This window comes from Haematobia irritans, chromosome 4 (assembly GCF_050003625.1).
Source record: "Haematobia irritans isolate KBUSLIRL chromosome 4, ASM5000362v1, whole genome shotgun sequence".
Classification (NCBI taxonomy): Eukaryota; Metazoa; Arthropoda; class Insecta; order Diptera; family Muscidae; genus Haematobia; species Haematobia irritans.
In genome coordinates, this window is record NC_134400.1 from 152,900,535 (window position 1) to 152,919,824 (window position 19,290).

General features: G+C 33.5%; 2 protein-coding genes across 3 annotated transcripts; one reads left to right on the forward strand and one right to left on the reverse strand.

Moving 5' to 3' along the window:
- Nucleotides 1-237: 237 nt before the first annotated feature.
- Nucleotides 238-2,118, forward strand: OXA1L (OXA1L mitochondrial inner membrane protein). 2 transcript variants are annotated; one of them, XM_075304739.1, is made up of 4 exons: nucleotides 238-403; nucleotides 505-1,452; nucleotides 1,520-1,637; nucleotides 1,863-2,118. In XM_075304739.1, exons 1-4 carry the CDS (start codon nucleotides 335-337, stop codon nucleotides 2,024-2,026), a joined length of 1,299 nt encoding a protein of 432 aa, XP_075160854.1. In that variant the 5' UTR covers nucleotides 238-334; the 3' UTR covers nucleotides 2,027-2,118. The 2 variants fall into 2 exon arrangements, with proteins under 2 accessions (XP_075160854.1, XP_075160855.1); XM_075304740.1 differs by having other exon boundaries at nucleotides 239-403; nucleotides 508-1,452.
- Nucleotides 2,062-2,757, reverse strand: galla-2 (MIP18 family protein galla-2). The gene is made up of 2 exons (XM_075304741.1): nucleotides 2,555-2,757; nucleotides 2,062-2,499 (listed from the first exon to the last, which is right to left on the reverse strand). Exons 1-2 carry the CDS (start codon nucleotides 2,673-2,675, stop codon nucleotides 2,138-2,140), a joined length of 483 nt encoding a protein of 160 aa, XP_075160856.1. The 5' UTR covers nucleotides 2,676-2,757; the 3' UTR covers nucleotides 2,062-2,137.
- Between the last annotated feature and the right edge of the window lie 16,533 nt (nucleotides 2,758-19,290).

The window sequence follows — 19,290 nt, forward strand, 5'->3', positions numbered from 1 at the left end:
ATAACGTTGCACGGCATTATCGTTATCAAATAATAGCAATGAATATCTTATGGGTTGCGGAAATTTCGTTTGAGTGCACATAACACAGTTTTGCCATGTATTTCCTATGGGGGCCTCACTCAAGAACCACGTGATGAACGGTTTTATCGGCAAGTAAAACAAAATATTGGCTACTGGGGGTATTGTGGCAAAAATAAGCTATGCGACTTGTTCTATGTAGTTGTCGCACGATTGCAAATCATATGTTTTTCTTAGCAGGAGGGATATAGAGTACCTCGACCTGTGTATTCATATTCAAAGTAAATTTTATAACTTAAAGTATACAAGCTGAGACATGATGTTTCAACGTGTCCAGCTTTTGCGTCATACTAAGGCGTTAAAACACTTGAATTTGCAAAGTAACGTAAGTGTAATTGCCTTTCCATTGGTAGTGCTACAGACAAAATAGATCAATGACATAACCTGCAATCCTCTTCTGTTTCTCTTACCTTACTAAACCACCAGCAGTTTACATCACCGGCAATAACTACGAACTTCATATGTACAAGAGATTTACACATTGCACTGGGGAAGGATCACAAATGGCAAAATGCAAAAAAGCCAAAGTTACCTTTAATGGCTTTGACTGCACCGGCAATGGGTGTAAGATTTGCAAGTGCTGAGGCGGGAGCCGGGGGTGAGGCCGCAGGAAAGACAATTATAAATTTAGCAGACATACCTGCTGCTCCAGCGATACCGGAAAATGTGGGCGAGGTAACTGGAACTGTTGTAAATGCGCTGGGCGAACCAACGTTTGCTTCTATAGGACTGGGTGGATGGTCCCCCGTGGGATTGGTACAGAACTGTATGGAATTCTTGCACGTCACTTGGGATTTACCGTGGTGGGGAGCCATCGCTATTGGTACTGTTGTGGTGCGCACAATAATTTTCCCTTTGGTTATAATGGCCCAACGGAATGCTGCAAAAATGAATAACAATATGCCACAAATGCAATTGCTCCAAATGAAAATGACAGAGGCCCGTCAGTCGGGAAATGCCATAGACTCGGCACGTTATGCACAGGAGATGATGATGTTCATGAAGGAAAAGGAGATGAATCCACTCAAGAATCTTCTAGTACCACTCGCTCAAGCACCACTTTTTCTTTCATTTTTCATGGGCCTAAGGGGTATGGCGAATGCACCGGTGGAATCGATGAGAGATGGAGGACTCTTTTGGTTCACAGATTTGACCATTGCAGATCCTACATTTATGTTGCCGATCATAACAAGTTTGACACTGTTGTTGACAGTAGAAATCGGTACTGACACCGCAAGGCTTTCGGCTCAAAATATGGGAATGATGAAGTACGTTCTACGTGCCTTGCCAATAGCTATCTTCCCATTTACCATGAATTTCCCAGCAGCAATCTTGACATATTGGGCTTGCAGTAATTTCATCTCATTGGGACAGGTGAGTATGAATGGGTGCAATATCGGGCGCTATTGAATTACATATATATTGTTTTATATTTGTGTAGGTGGCCATTCTCAAAATTCCTTCAGTGAGAGAATATTTTAAAATCGATAAAATGGTTATACACAAAGCCGAAAATTTACCCGTTAAGAAAAAGAAATTCGTGGAGGGCATGAAAGAATGTAAGTTTCATACGTTTTGTGGTTATTGTTTCGTTAGACAAACTTCTGACCCACTAAATATAATTTCCCGAGCTAGAAAATGCAATCTAGTAACGCCGAAATAAATATTTTACTAATTTACTGGGCCTTCGTAATATGTAGTTTAACGTGATATCATTTTAAGGCATATGTGTACCTTCTTAACTGTTCATAATATTAATTGTTATCATTTTCTGACACTTTTAGCTTGGCAAAACATGAAAATTACCAAAGAATTGGAGGAACGTTCCCGGCTTGATGAAATCCGATTTGCCAAAGCTGGCAGAGGACCTTTGGTAAAAACTTTCAAATATGATCCAACAAAACCAAGACCCACTGGCAGTAGTATAGAAGCTAAAAAGAATAGTTAAACCTCCAATGTATAAACTAAAATGCTTTCTGTAAATACGGAAATAAAATGTATTAAGTTTTTATTAGAAATAAAACGATAAAAAACGACAAATTATCAATTGTGTTTTTAATTATGCTGCTTCAATATGTTTCAATGCTATGCATTGATTAATAACTTCTGCCAAATGTTTGTTCTCCAAAGCGGCTGCGACTCGTTCTTTATCAGCTAATTGTTTGTTCACAGCATTTTCAGAAGCGTGTGTACCCGGTGTTATTTCAACGGTCACCTTAAACCGTGGTGGTAAGGATCTGAGTAGTTTAACTCTGATCGACAAACCAATCAACGTAGCCATTGAACAATGGGGTATAGTAGGAGTAAAATTTATAAAAATCGAATTTTCTTTGTCGTTCACCTTAATTAAATCTTGTTGGACGACATGAAGTTCTTCTAGCGTTAATGGATGTTCTGGATCGTTTATATCGCGTATTAAATCTAAAATAAAACAATGAATGAATGTCCTTTTTGTATATACATTTTTTTTACATACCAAACACTTCCCTTTCGTCAAAAGGGTCTGTTATGGTTTCGTCATTTTCTTCTTTTGTTACCACTCTTTCCTTGGATTTGGTATATACATTGGGATTTATATTTTCAATTTCAGAGGGCATTTCTATTATTTGTCAAATATTATAGCGATAGTTTCTAAAAATGTGTTTGTTTTGATGGCGGACAGCTGTTTTTTTCAGTGTTGCTCATAACAAAATATTATTTGGGAAGATTACTGATATGGCAAGGCGAATGTTCGATACACCATATTATCGACATAAGGCTTATCTATATTGTTTAGCTTTCACATAGATATCGATTAGAGGTGTACGCGTGACTGAAATTTTACTCCCACTCACGCACATTCACGAAGCAAAATGTTTATTCACACACGATATGTGTTGTAGCCAATCCCACTCACGCACATTCACGAAATGAAAACCAGTAATCATGCACGATCACGCACGAACTACTTTTAAAGTCTCACGTTCACGCAAGATTCACGACAATTCTCGTGATTCACGAGCCTCACGACATTTTCCAAACGGAAATCAACAAAGGTAACAAACTTCAAAAATAGAATATAGTTCGAGAGCTAAATAAATTTCAGTTAAATCTTGATTTTTTTCGTGAGCTTGAGTTAAATTATTTGCTTTGAATCGAACTATTTGAAGAAAGTAACCGCGAAAAGCGAACATAGTACCAGCGAAATTTCCGAGACCCATTATAAATACATTGCTATATTTGCAAATGAAAATTCCGTGAGTGGTTGTAATCGACTGTTTACATTTTGCTTATATAAGAAATACATGGCAAAATTAAATTATTGACATATTGTTATCGACCGTTTGGATTTTAAACAAAAATTAAATTTACGTATGCGCCTCTTGCGGAAATTTTGTTACGGTTTTACCATGTATTTTTATGGGAGAAATATGTGAACAATCGATAACAAAGCCTCACTGAATTTTCTTTAGTAAAATTCGGAAAATCCATGGAATTCTTCAACTAAATTTGGGCAATAATCAAACCATATAGGAATTAGGATGGCATTTATGGAGGAATAATTCGATTGAAAAGTTTTCCATTTATACAAAGATTTGTTGGATATAATTGCGTCCCAGTCCGTTCTCTCTATCCATATTTTCTGCGTTATGGTTTTCGCAACAATGATACATGGAGCAAGCCAGCAACTTGGAGATTTGTGATAGAACTTCCCGTGTTGTAAATGAGGAAGCAGAGAATTAGAATGAATTCGAACGAGCATTCCAGCAGACAAGTGCCTTTGCTGTGCTCGATTTGTACTCGATGATTGGCATAAACACTGCCAATACGAGCGCGGTTCGGAAACTTCTTAGCCTATCAATGAAAGAGAATAGTTAGTTTTTTCAAAAATATTTTTATTTTTCAATATAATCTCCCGAAACTTCAATACACTTAGTCCAGCGTGTTTTAGCAATTCTATCCCTTGATTAAAATAGTTTTCCTCAAGGTCTTCAAAATAGTAGTTTACAACTGTAATTGCATCTTCATTTGCATAAATCAGGTGAATAAGGTGGGTGGTCAATAGATAGGGTCACGGCCTAAAGGAAAAAAAGTTGATGCGGTCACCACCCAGTTTTGTAGCATATTCGAAGACAATTTCAGAATACCAAAACTTTTTTTCCGTGCACCCTACGACCCCCCGAAAGCGAAAATGTTTGTTAGAATTTTAAAACAGTAGGCTCTCAAATTGTTCTAGCAAAAACACATGCACTTTGCATAACGCAGAAAATGCCGTAGTGCAAACAACGAGTATGTATACAAAGGTACCGTTAGAAATTTACAGATAAACAGGTTTTGTGTTCTAAATGCCTTATAAATTAATTTCGTAGATGTGAATAACGATGTGCATGTGGTTTCGATCGGACATCATGACAACACAGCAAAAACTATTTGGTGGTGTGTAGGGTGACCTATTGACTTTTTAAAATCTCTGTAACTTTTTATACCCTGCGCCACAGGGTATTATAAGTTAGTGCATATGTTTGCAACACCCAGAAGGAGACGAGATAGACACATGGTGTCTTTGGCAAAAATGCTTAGGGTGTCCGTCTGTCTGTCTGTCCGTGAACACATTTTTGTAATCAAAGTCTAGGTCGTAGTTTTAGTCCAATCGACTTCAAATTTGGCACAAGTATGTGTTTTGGCTCAGAATAGAACCCTATTGATTTTGGAAGAAATCGGTTCAGATTTAGATATAGCTCCCATATATATTTCGCCGATATGGACTTATATGGCCACAGAAGCCAGAGTTTTACCCTAATTTGCTTAAAATTTTGCACAAGAAGAACAATTAGTACTATAGTCAAGTGTGCCAAATTTTATTGAAATCGGTTCAGATTTAGATATAGCTCCCATATATATCTTTCGCCCGATATGGACTAATACGGTCCCAGAAGCCACAGTTTTAACCCAATTTGGTTGAAATTTTGCACTAGGAGTACAATTAGTAGTGTTGTCAAGTGTGCCAAATTTTATTGAAATCGGTTCAGATTTAGATATAGCTCCCATGTATATCGTTCGCCCGATTTATACTCATATGACCACAAAGGCCAATTTTTTGCTCCGATTTACTTGAAATTTTCGCACAGGGAGTAGAATTAGCATTATAGCTATGCGTGCCAAATTTGGTTGAAATCGGTTCAGATTAAGATATATCTCCCATCATAAGCGTAGGAAGGCCTCTGGGGAGGGGGCTTAGACCCCCCAGAAAAATTTTAGCCCCCCCACCAGAATTTGAAAAGCTATTTACAATTTTCCATTGTTTTTATAAAAATTATAAACAAGTATATACAACCGCACAAAGTTCCGCTAAAGACTTTCATGCACAATCGAATTACTCGGGTTGTGGTAGCTGTTGCCGATGGCATATACATAGTTTTATATTTTAACATTATCTTCTAAATTGTGAGTTAGTTTCTTTATTATAAGTGAATGTTTGAAGTTTAATATTTATGAAATAAAGCTGTGATTGAATTTATGATTTAAGTTCCTAAATTTATGTTTAGTTTAATAACTAAAGCTCCTTTATTATTTTATTTAGTCTGGTTTAGTCAATTTAATTAAAAAATAATTGATATTAAAAACTATTCTTTCATAAATGAATATCTTAATAATGCTGCAAAAAGGCGTCGCACAAAAAAGAAGTGCAATTTTTTTTTTGTGTCCGAAAGTGGTGCAAAATTGGCGGAGAAGCGATAAATGTAATATGAACTTGTCTTAGGACATATGTCCACCGTTTCAACAGCCGTTGCAATGAATTTGCATCACTTCTTAAGGTGCGATCAGAATTCAGTGTATTGAATGTGAATTGAAAACTTTTATGATATTTTCCCAAATAAATAATTTTTATATTTTTATGTTTTTATGATTGAATGCATTCTAACGCTTGTCTGAAATCTTTTCCCTCGAATATTTTCAAAAATTATCCATTTTTCTATAATGGATTTGTCATTTTTGTGGCAAAATTTGAATGGTTTGTATCATTTTATTTATTCTTACTCTTTTCTTAAACTATTTGAAAAAAAGAAAACAAAAAATTACCCATTAAAATATGAAAAAAAATAAAAGTAAAAAACTTCCCGTGTAGTTAAATAATTAACTTCTTTGTGAGGACATTTTTGGGAGTGCTTTTAAGGTTGTGCCTTTAGAACAACTCCCAATTTTTTGCTGGAAAAAGTGTGGAACTACTTTTAGTTGGTTTATTATAAATTAATTGTCTAGTTATTTTTATGTCTGATTTTTTATTCATTTTTATGAAATAAAACATTAATTGAGCCTATAAGTTCAGTCTATAAATTCTTAGCTAGGGGGGCTTAGCCCCCCCCTAGGAAAATTGTCTAGCTACGCTAATGTCTCCCACACGCTCGCAAAAAATCGCTTCTGTAACATATACTCCCAAACATATTTTGCTTCAAGCATATACATTTTTGGCTATTGCCCAAACATTTATATGTTTGATCTCTTCCAATATGTAATATGTTTGAAAGCATATTGGTCTAAACAATATATGTTTGGGTAGTCTAAGTTCCAAACATTTGTATTTTTGCATCCAAATTCAATAATGTTGTCTTCCAAAAAACAATATGTTATTATGTGAACATATAATATGTTTGGAAGCATTTTGCACCCAAAAATATTATATGCTTAAAAAAAATTCTCCCAAACAATATTGTGCTCAAAATTTTATTTATTTATTTATATATTTACAATCATAATGAATTATAACAAGTAAGGAAAGTCTAAAGTCGGGCGGGGCCGACTATATTATACCCTGCACCACTTTGTAGATCTAAATTTTCGATACCATATCACATCCGTCAAATGTGTTGGGGGCTATATATAAAGGTTTGTCCCAAATACATACATTTAAATATCACTCGATCTGGACCGAATTAGATAGACTTCTACAAAATCTATAGACTCAAAATTTAAGTCGGCTAATGCACTAGGGTGGAACACAATGCTAGTAAAAAAATATGGGAAACATTTAAATCTGAAGCAATTGTAAGGAAACTTTGCAAAAGTTTATTTATGGTTTATCGCTCGATATATATGTATTAGAAGTTTAGGAAAATTAGAGTCACTTTTACAACTTTTCGACTAAGCAGTGGCGATTTTACAAGGAAATTGTTGGTATTTTGACCATTTTTGTCGAAATCAGAAAAACATATATATGGGAGCTAGATCTAAATCTGAACCGATTTCAACCAAATTTGGCACGCATAGCAACAATGCTAATTCTACTCTCTGTGCAAAATTTCAACTAAATCGGAGTTAAAAATTGGCCTCTGTGGTCATATGAGTGTAAATCGGGCGAAAGCTACATATGGGAGATATATCTAAATCTGGGCCGATTTCAACCAAATTTGGCACGCATAGCTACAATGCTAATTCTTCTCCCTGTGCAAAATTTCAACTGAATCGGAGCAAAAAATTGGCCTCTGTGGTCATATGAGTGTAAATCGGGCGAAAGCTATATATGGGAGATATATCTAAATCTGAACCGATTTGGCTGATATTTTGCAAGTTTTTCGAAACCCATAAAATATTCGGATGTACGGAATTTGAGGAAGATCGGTTGATATACACGCCAATTATGACCAGATCGGTGAAAAATATATATGGCAGCTATATCTAAATCTGAACCGATTTTTTCCAAAATCAATAGGGATCGTCTTTGAGCCGAAACAGGACCCTATACCAAATTTTAGGACAATCGGACTAAAACTGCGAGCTGTACTTTGCACACAAAAATACATCAACAGACAGACAGACAGACAGACAGACAGACAGACAGACAGACAGACAGACGGACAGACAGACAGACAGACAGACAGAAAGACAGACGGACATCGCTAAATCGACTCAGAATTTAATTCTAAGCCGATCCGTATACTAAAAGGTTGGTCTATGATTACTCCTTCTTGGCGTTACATACAAATGCACAAACTTATTATACCCTGTACCACAGTAGTGGTGAAGGGTATAAAAATAAACAGGTAATATAGGTGCTAACAACATAGGTTTTCGACCTGAATGCTCAAAATTTTGTTTCTGCCCAATTGTATATTCCCCCACATCTTTCTCACTTCCACGAGATTTTTTAGTTCTTAACACCTTTTTCTGTAATACAAACATTGTAGAAGAAATTATTCAATTGTATGATTGTTTTTATTTTAATTTTACCTTTTGCCGGACGGAGATTCGAACAGCGGACCACACAGTTTGTAAGGATCAAAGAAGTAGCTGATCAATTGCCCAAGGAAAAATAAAATGTTAATTTTGTAATAACAAGCAACAACCACCAACTTAATTCAATATCGCTCCCTGTTAAATAACGCTCCAAGCTACTAAACACTTATATGTTTATAGGCTATTTCTAAATTAATATATGTTTGCATCCAAGCATATTATATTTACAAACATTTTATGTCCCAAACATAATATGTTCTAACATATTAACATATATGTCCCAAACATGTTATGCTAGTTTATGAACATTATATGCTTGCACTCAAAAATATTGTGTTTAAAAATTTGTGTTCCAAACATATAATGTTTATAGCCAAACATATGAAAAACAGTCTTTTTCATCCGTGCATATATAGCTTTCGCCCGATTTACACTCATATGACCACAGAGGCCAATTTTTAACTCCGATTTAGTTAAAATTTCGCACAGGGAGTAGAATTAGTATTGTAGCTATGCATGCCAAATTTGGTTGAAATCAGTTCAGATTTAGATATAGCTCCCATATATAGATTTCACCCGATTTACACTCATATGACCACAGAAGCCAATTTTTTTGCTCCGATTTAGTTGAAATTTTGCACAGAGAGTAGAATTAGCATTGTAGCTATGCGTGTCAAATTTGGTTGAAATCGGTTCAGATTTAGATATAGCTCCCATATATATGTTTTTCTGATTTCGACAAAAATGGTCAAAATACCAACATTTTCCGTGTTAAATCGCCACTGCTTAGTCGAAAAGCTTTAAAAATGACTCTAATTTTCCTAAACTTCTAATACATATATATCGAGCGATAAATCATAAATAAACTTTTGTGACGTTTCCTTAAAATTGCTTCAGATTTAAATGTTTCCCATATTTTTTTACTAACATTGTGTTCCACTCTAGTGCATTAGCCGACTTAATTTTTAAGTCTATAGATTTTGTAGAAGTCTATCAAATTCTGTCCAGATCGAGTGATATTTAAATGTATGTATTTGGGACAAACCTTTATATATAGCTCCCAACACAGTTGACGGATGTGATATGGTGCAGGGTATAATATAGTCGACCCCGCCCGACTTTAGACTTTCCTTACTTGTTTTCATTTATAATTTGGATTATTTAATGCCCTTTACAGACTATCAGTTATTCCGGACGACAGTGCTCCTGTCGAACATATCGCATATATTGGACACAATATCAGTTAAGTCCGAAGGCATAATCGAAACTGCTGCATGTTTATGGGATCTGTAAAGCAGGCTATCAGTTTTCAACTCGAAAACCGAACATAGTATCCACCTATATTGGTGAATTTGAATATCGAAATTCAAATGAAAGTGATTTTATAGTAAGGGAAGGCTACGCGATTTTATGCTGAAGTAAATTTGACTGCCAGTGTTTTTATCCAGAACGAGGCAGTATCTTTGGAGATATTTATTGCACCATACTTACCTAAAAGATCTAATTATTATCCAAATAAAACATAGTAGGGTTATTACAGTTTTTGTTTCGTTATAATTCGAAATAAAATTACTTTCAATCTGGTTTGTGTATATGGGAGTCTGACTGCAGAAAAAAATAAACAACAAAAAGAAGATTATTGTAGGTATACAAAAAAGGAGCAAACTGAAATTATACATTAAAACATCCTAGTTTCCTGTTCATAGTTTCAATGTGTTCAAATTGTTTGTTTGTTGACAAATCTTAAACATCAATTGTATAATATCGCATATACATATATAATTCTGTTATACTAGCTTATATTCTTCTTGTGTATACTTTCTTATTTATGTTTTACATGCTATCTATAATCATAGTGTTGTTTAGATCTGATCCATCCATGTAATATATGAGAAGACATAAATAAATCGGGTCTTGAGTTTGTCATTTTTAAAGGATTTGGTTCACTTTTCTGGAGATTATTATTTGTTTCAATTACTGTGGTTTGTTGACAAATATGACATGCAATTTCTGTTTTTTTGCTTTCATTACGTTATGTTACGAAAACATAGTTTATTGTTAACATTTAACATTGAGTCATTAATTTATTTCACTTGGTTTCTGAGAGCTTTATTCATTAATTTGTTTTATTCAGTTAAATTACATTTTTACTATATACGATTTTTAGTTTGTTTTCTTTTTTTTTTATTAATTACATATAAAATAATAATGAACTAAATAATAGATATAGTAGGATTTTATAAATTATACTTAATTAGATGTTCCTGTTAATTCATTATTATTTTAGTTTTTTTTTGTATTATTATTATTCCGTTAAAAAAAATGTTATTCCTGTCAAGTTTCTTAATAGTCACAGGTCAAATCATCCTAATTTGCGAAGTGAAAATAAAAGTCCGGTACACCCAAAGAAAAAAAAAAACTTTCCTCCGGAAGGAAGACAATTCCTTTCTTTTATAGCGAATTTATGATAGGCGATTCTACGATTGCCTCTAATATTTTTTTATTTGCTTAACAAAAAAAAACAGGTAACAGAAAACTTCGCTTGTCTAAAATTACGTTCCTCAGAAAAGAAAATGTTCGTTTCTTCCTTCCTATAGCGAAAATATCGATTATAGGTGAATAATGTAGACATAAGCGTAGGAAGGCCTCTGGGGAGGGGGCTTAGACCACCCCAGAAAAATTTTAGCCCCCCCCCCCAGAATTTGAAAACCTATTTACGATTTTCCATTTTTATAAAAAATAAACAAGCCCAGCCAAAAAAGCGTCGCCAAAAAAGTAATGAAAATGATCTTTTTGGATCCGGAAGTGGTGCAAAATTGGCGAAGAAGCGATGAATTTAACATGGGATTGTCATAGGACGGAAGTCCTCCATTCCAACAGCCGTTGCACTGAATTTGCATCACTTCTTTAGGTGTGATCCGAATTCAATGTTTTGAATGTATATTAAAAAATTCTGCTATATTTTGTCAAATAAATAATTTTTATAATTTTTAATGGATTCTAATGCTTGTCGGAACGTTTGACCTCAAATATTTTTAAAAATTCACAAGTTTTTCAGATTGGATTTAGAATTTTTTTTTCGACAAAATTTAAATTATTTTTACCAATTTATGAATTCTTACTTCGTTTTTAAGGTATTTGAAAGAAAAAAGTTAAAATTTCCCATTAAAAGTATGAAAAAACCACATTATAAAAAATTGAATTTAAAGAACTTCCTGAGTAGTTAAAATAAAGAACATCATTGGGAGTACATCTTCTGGAAGTGCTTTTAAAGTTGTGCCTTTGGAAGAACTTCCAAATTTTTTTGCTGGGAAATGTGTGGAACTACTTTTAGTTGCTTTATTATAAATTAATTTTCGAGTTATTTTGATGTCTAATTTTTTTTATTAATTTTTATGAAATAAAACATTAATTGAAATATAAATAAATGAAATATAAATTTTTAGCTAGGGGGCTATAGCCCCCCCTAGGAAAATTGTCAAGCTACGCTAATGAATGTAGATTTGTCTTGTATTTCTTATGGGAGAAAAAAGTTAACTATCAGAACAAATACCGAACTTTTTGCTTGCAAAGAAGAAATACCTTGTAAAGCCCGGTATCCACCTCTAGTGGAAATTTCGTTTGTGTGCCAATAACACAGTTTTGCCATATATTTCTTATGGGAGCAAAATGTCCTAACGAAAATTTCGCTACCAAAGTGCCGAAGTATTTCTTACCTTTACTGAACATACGCTGCATTATCGTCATGTAAACAATAGATCTGAATTTCGGACATAATCTCCTAAAGCTCAATATTCACCTCTAGCGTAAATTTCTTTTGTGTGCCAACAACGCACTTTTGTCATGTATTTCTTATGGGAGCAAAATGTAATCGGCTCACGGAAATTTCGTTAACAAATATGGCAATCCATTTCTTATGGATAGCGGAAATTTCGGTAGATGTGCATACTGGCCTTAATGTAGATAAACAGCTATAAGGCCGGTATGCACTACAGCCGAATTTCCTCTACTCATAAGAAATGCATTCCTATATATTTGCTAACGAAAATTCCGTTAGACGCTATTATTGATTGTTTACATTTTGCTCCGATAAGAAATACATTGCAATATTGTTTTATTGGCAAGCTGGAGGTGCATACCGTTCTATCTATAGATGACAACATTTACATTATGTAAAACACTGTGTTTTAGATAATCATTATGAACAGTCGTTAATAATGTACTTCAATTTTCCTTATTAAAAATAAACCTGTATTTCTAGGTTCGGTATATACCTCAAGTGAAAATTTCGTTTGCATAATTATACTACCGTTTTTCTTATGAGAAAATATTTAAAAAACGAAAAATTTTGTAGGAGTGCATACCAAGCTATACGGAAAATGTTACGAGCCGATAATGCAGCATCCAAAAAGTTGTTTAATGGGAATTTCTTTGCAGCCAATATTGCAGTTTTAATGAATTTCATATGGAACAGAAATCTAACCCATCAATATAGGGCTTCATGATGACGTATGTCTACAGTTTTGCGGACAAAATTATTGTTGTGACACATTTGGAAGAATTATATCAAATAATAGCATCCCTAATGCATTAACTATTGGAACCATTAGTGAAATAATCTGAGATGTTTTTAGAAGTTGTACAATAAAATATGTTTTTAACATCTTGTTGTCAGAGATGAAGCTGATAAATTTTTGCCGGCGGGGACGCTGACTTTGTACGAATTTTCCCTGCCCTAAGATATGCATTCCTATTTTTGCTATTGGTAATTTTTGTTATCGACTGCACTCATAAGAAATGAAGGGGAACACTATATTATTGGAGGAAAAAATGTATGGGCCTTTTTAGCGAGATTTTACACTGCTTTATTGGAACACAAACAAAATTTCCACTGGGTACACAACACTAAATAAAGATCTCTGCTACTTGCTATAAATGGATAGCTATTTTTGCTAACGAACTTTTTGTTAGGATGGTATTATCGATTTTTACAATTCCCCCAATAAAGCTAGGTACTATGTTTGACTTTTCCCAAAACACTAATTTAGAAGTGCAAGAATCATGGATAGAAAAGTCTTAAAGCAGGGATTGCGTAACATATAGTCTTATCAAATTAATTAAGAAAAGTAACCGTAGAAATAAGCAAGTTTTCGGCGCGGAAACCGAACATAGTTGTCACTTTAAGGCCCGATATCTCTAGGGCACATTTCGTTTGGATGTCGATAGTACAGCTTTTATCATGTATTTCCGATGGGAGCAAAATTAAAATTATTGGCAGATTTCCCGCTATTTAACAGAACATAAAACCTCAGATTGATCTACTATAACCGATTTTGTTGTTGTCGTATTTCGTGAATTGTACAAAGAACTTATAAAACAAATTAGTTTATTGAAAGATATATTGTGTTATTTATTTATATGTAATCAAAAATATTAAAGTTATAGCTAAATAAAAATTATAATTTTTAACTTATAAAATATTAATCACATGCAACATTTTCTTTGTGAAAATGTTTATCGATTTCACTTGAGTTTTAGTTTGATAACATTTAGGTTTATTTGTATTGATTTATAAATGTAGATTGAAATTAATGAAAGAATTATTATTTTTATATATCAGACCTATTTCTTTATAAAAAATAAAAAAAAAAATTGCGAAATACACACTATTATACACACATAGACCAGTACTATCATAGCATGTTTCATAGGTAAAATTAGAAGGTTAAACACGTTTCCTTTCTTTACAATAAATAAATGGAAAAAATAAGATTGTTCATTGTGAAAAACGAACTTGGTACATTCCTTATGTATTTTATTTTCCGTAATTTTGCCACACCTAAGGAGAATCACAAACAATATATTACTACATTTCTTAGCAGAAACAAAAATTTCTCTAAAAGAACATACTGGTCTTCAAATTGTTGGAGAATTTCATTTATATGGCGATAACATAGGGTTTCTTGTGGTAGAAAAATGTAAAAAATTGAAAAAAGACAATTTGCTACCAAAAATAACCTTACATTTTTTATAGATGGCAAACAATTTTCCGAAGGATATTTTTTACTTTATTATGCGCCGTGCACACTATAAGTTTATCCGGACGACAGTGGTCGTGTCGAACATATCCCATATATTGGCCACATTATAAGGTAAGTCCGAAGGCATAATCGATACTGCTGCATGTTTATGGGATCAATGACACATTTACCGATTATTTAGTCATCAACGAATTGTCGTATCGATTGGACACACTGTAAGATTCTTTACAAACACAGACATTCCGTCCGGAAAAACTTATAGTCTGTAAGACGCATTATGTATTCATGAGAATGGATAGAAAATTCTGTTTCCACAAGATTAATATGATACCGCTAATGCGCTTTACAGACTATCAGTTATTCCGGACGATAGTGCTCGCGTCGAACATATCCCATATATTGTGCACATTATGAGTTAAGTCCGAAGGCATAATCGATACTTCTGCATGTTTATGGGATCGATAACACATTTACCGATTATTTAGTCATCGCCGACAAGTCGTATCGATCCGACACACTGTAAGATTCTTTACAAACACCGACATTCCGTCCGGAATAACTGATAGTCTGTAAAGCGCATAAATTACAATGCTGATCATAGTGAAGAGTGTGCAAAATCGTGCTATCGACTTAGAAAAGTCGAACAGCTTAATGCACGATATGCAGGATATTTCATTTGCAACCCGATAATACAGTTGTTGTATAGGATCTTATGGGAGGAAAATGTAAATAATCATGAATTTGTGATTACTTTAAATGATTACCGATGGTAGGGAATACTTCATGACCTATGCGCCGTTCAGACTATACCTTTATCAAGCTGCAGTATCGATTATGTTTTCGAACATAACTTATAGCAGTTTGAAATACTCTAACAAAACTTTTGCTTTCAAAGACAAAATTCAACTCTCCAATCAACGGACGTATTAACACATGGTATGTATCTCAACCTTAAACTTATAATATGAACGACGCATTACTAACATATGAATGACAATTCTCTCACTGCTTACTAGGTTTATGAAATGGAAGTTGTCTGCTAATATTTGAATAAATTTACCGAATTCTGCAACCGTGATGAAAATCTCATAAGTTTTTCGCTTTCTATAAGAAGCAAAGAATGAAACCGATAAATTTTTTTCTCGGCGGTAGCTGACAATCTTTTTTTGCTATCGGTGGCGTCGGCATGACAACTGAGGCGATATAAATTTGTCTATATCGAGTTTTATAAGATTAATTTATAACCAATCGTCCGATCGTATTTGCATTCTATTCAGAAAATGAAGCCGCCGAGTCGAGCCTGTGCCAAATATGTCATCTCAACCCAAATTTAGCCGCCAATTATTTATATCAGAAACACGTTTTTTTTTATAAGTTTTGCATTTTTTGCCAAAATGTTGGACATTGTATCTCAAAGGATATTAATGAAATGTAAATTTGGTTGTAAGATTGATTGTACAATAAATCTCATACTCATTCGCATAACCTCAAATTGATTTCCGCAATAGACAAATATATATCGACTCAGCCGTTAAGCCAACGCGGCCGGACACAAACATTTAGTGTCGATCGCCGTCGAGTTAAGAAACAAGCAATAACATGTTTAAAAATTTTAAACTACTCATTTTTTGATAATTAATGCATTCTCATACAAACGAAACTTGATTTCAAAAATAGAGAAACCCCAAATTGGTTCGATTTTGAGTGACTGCTTTTGGTTCGAATGGGGTTTCGTGCGATTTACGGGAACAGGGCATTAGAATCATAACGACAAACAGTATTATCGACATATGAATGAAATGCTTGATAAAAGGTCTTTTGGGATATTGCAACACTGCACTGCGGATACAGCGCGACACATTTGTAATTGCGTCGTCCGTCTACTACGCAGCGTCATATGTTCTAAAAAGTTTTGACCTAGTTTTTAGTGTAGAGGTGGATGAGAATTCCACTAAATTAAGAATTAGAACAAAATCTTTATGCAAACTTCTTGCATCAATGCATAAAAACCTTTTTTGTGTAAGTAACACAGCTTTGCAGCGTAACATTCCTTTTTGGGAAAAGGCCCAAAGGTGTACCGGTATGTTATGTAAACTATTAAAGAACTCATAAAATATGAAAACGATTGATAAATTATAAAGATTATTTCAATAAGACTATATAACTAGTATATATTTTATTAGGTGATTGTTAATACACATCTACTTAATATTTTGTTTTGTATTACCATTTGTCACTTCAAAATTGTGCATACGTTTCCTTTCTCGTATTATTTCTATTTTATTTCCATCACTGTTCTTTTCAATTATTAATTAACTACTACCTAGGATCTTTAAATTGATGTTATTTTTAATAATTACAGTTTTTAACATTAATAATTATTATTTTAGTTTTTTTTTCATTAATGAGTTTAGTTTTAGCTGTATATAAATATAATTTACATTTAAACATTTTACATTTATAGATATTTAACAATGTACTTGTGTGTAAAATGGGACTTTTGTCAAGCCGATCGGCCAATTAGCCAATTTGTCTCTTGCATCATATCTTTGATATTATGACAGACCAGACTCTGAGATTGGCGGTACTGTGCAATTTTTGTTGTAAAATAAGTCTTAGTATACACTTACTTTAAAAAAGCAAAAAAAAAAAAACAAAAAGAGCCCTTTTTGAAAATATAAGGTAAAATGATTAACTCATTAAACATAATTGATGTGTATATGTTTTGAAGCACCCTTCGTAATATTAACGCAATTTATTATTCTACTTTTTTGTAGAAGAAACGCAATTTTGTTTAGTTGTACATAAATTTCATTTATGTACTGGTTATATAAAAGCTTATATACTTCTTATAAAAGGGTTTTCTACTAATAACGAAAATGTGTATTGCCGAATTTCCTTTTTTTCTGAATTCCGGTGCAAACCATAAGATAAACTTCTTTATAGTTTTCTTTTGAGTGTAAGAAATTTTCCAAGATGAGCAGTCCTATTTTTAAAGGAAGAAATCTAAATGGTCGATAATGCCGTTAAGCATGCTTTGAATATTAAAAATATTTTTTTTAATGAACTTGGCATACCATTCCAACGAATATTTCTGTTTCATGCCACTAATACAAATTGTCATGTAGTTTTTATATCCCGTCATGCACCCCTAGTGAAAATTTCGTTTGCGTGCCAATAACACATTTTGTCATAGATTTCCTATGGGAGCAAAATGTACAAAATCGATAACAACACCTCATACAATTTTTGTTAGCAAATATGGCAACGCATTTGTCATAGGTCGCCACAAAGAATGAAAATACAAGAGAACCAAACTGTGAAGCGAAACTGCGTCAGTAGTTGGCAGTCATGAGGAAAATTTCTCTAATATCATGCAGTGTTTGTCGGCCCTTTTCTCAAAACTAGAAAAAAAAATTAATTCTTATCAATCGCTGGTAATACTTCCAATAACGGACCGTATTGATTACTTTTCTCTGTGGGTAGAAAAAAATGTCGCATTACATGTAAAGCCCTGTAGGCTTTATAGGTGCTTAAAAACTCCGAAAATTCCTAAAATTTAATTTAGCTGTCAATAGAACAATTTTGCTGCCGATAATACCATTTTATTTCTTAAGGCCGGTACTATGTTCATTCTTGCGAAAAATTTTTATGGAAACCATTATTTCGCACATAGAAAGCGGCGTTTTTTTAGGTAGCTTGGAGCGCTATTTTACAGGGAGCGATATTGGATTAAGTTGGTGGTTGTTGCTTGTTTTTACAAAATAACATTTTATTTTTCCTTCGGCAATTGATCTGCTATTCCTTTGATCCTTTGTATAGTTTCGGAGCAAACTATACAAAGGATCAGAGTACCGGCCTTTAAGGCCGGTACTCTGTTCGGTTTTCGCGTTGAAACTCCATACAAAACCAAAAAATGCGAAAAATTTGCGAAAATTTTTCCATTTGTGATACTTTGTTTTTTCGTGTTGAAAAACTGACGTTAATAGCACGGCGCCATTTGCAATGTGAATTAAGAAATAATTTATTTATTAAAAACTATTTGTGCGGGTTTATAAATCGAACACGGACCATATTTTTGTTCCGAAACTATACAAAGGATCAAAGGAATAGCAGATCAATTGCCCAAGGAAAAATAAAATGTTATTTTGTAAAAACAAGCAACAACCACCAACTTAATCCAATATCGCTCCCTGTAAAATAGCGATCCAAGCTACCTAAAAAAACGCCGCTTTCTATGTGCGAAATAATGGTTTCCATAAAAATTTTTCGCAAGAATGAACATAGTACCGGCCTTTATGTGGGAAAAAAAGTTAAATAATTTTATCAATTCGGTTTCGACGAACTTTCGTTAACAAAAATACGAAAGCATTTCTTATGTTTAGTAAAAATTTCACTAGAGGTACATACCGCGCTTAAATGGCTGATACTAAGATCGCATTTTCACTCTGTTACTTTTCTTTAATAAAATTTACCAAAAAAATATTTAAATTGTTGATCATTTGCCATAAAAAGTTATAACTTCATTCTACTTTTACATATTTTTTTACCCTTTTGAGCCCCGTGTGCAGCTCTTGTGAAAATTCTTGTTGCATGGCACTAATACAGTGTTTTTTCATACATTTTTTAGAGAAGAAAAAATGTAGTGGGTCTATAACAACTTATCAGCGAATTTATAGTAACAGGAAGTTAGATGTGCATACCGGGCTTTAGCGCTTAAAGCCGGGTACTAAGTTAGTGTCCGCCTTTTATTATAGGGGAATGATTCAAAGCAATAATTCAAAAAGTTTATTTTCACGGATAAAAATATCTTTCGGTTACAATCACGAAAATTATTTAACCAATTAATGTTTAATTGAAATCTTAATGCGAACTTAATACCGGCCTTAAGGTGCAAATGGTAACTTTTTTATCAGCATGCATGAAGTTTGGATAATACGATCGGACAAAATGATTTCGC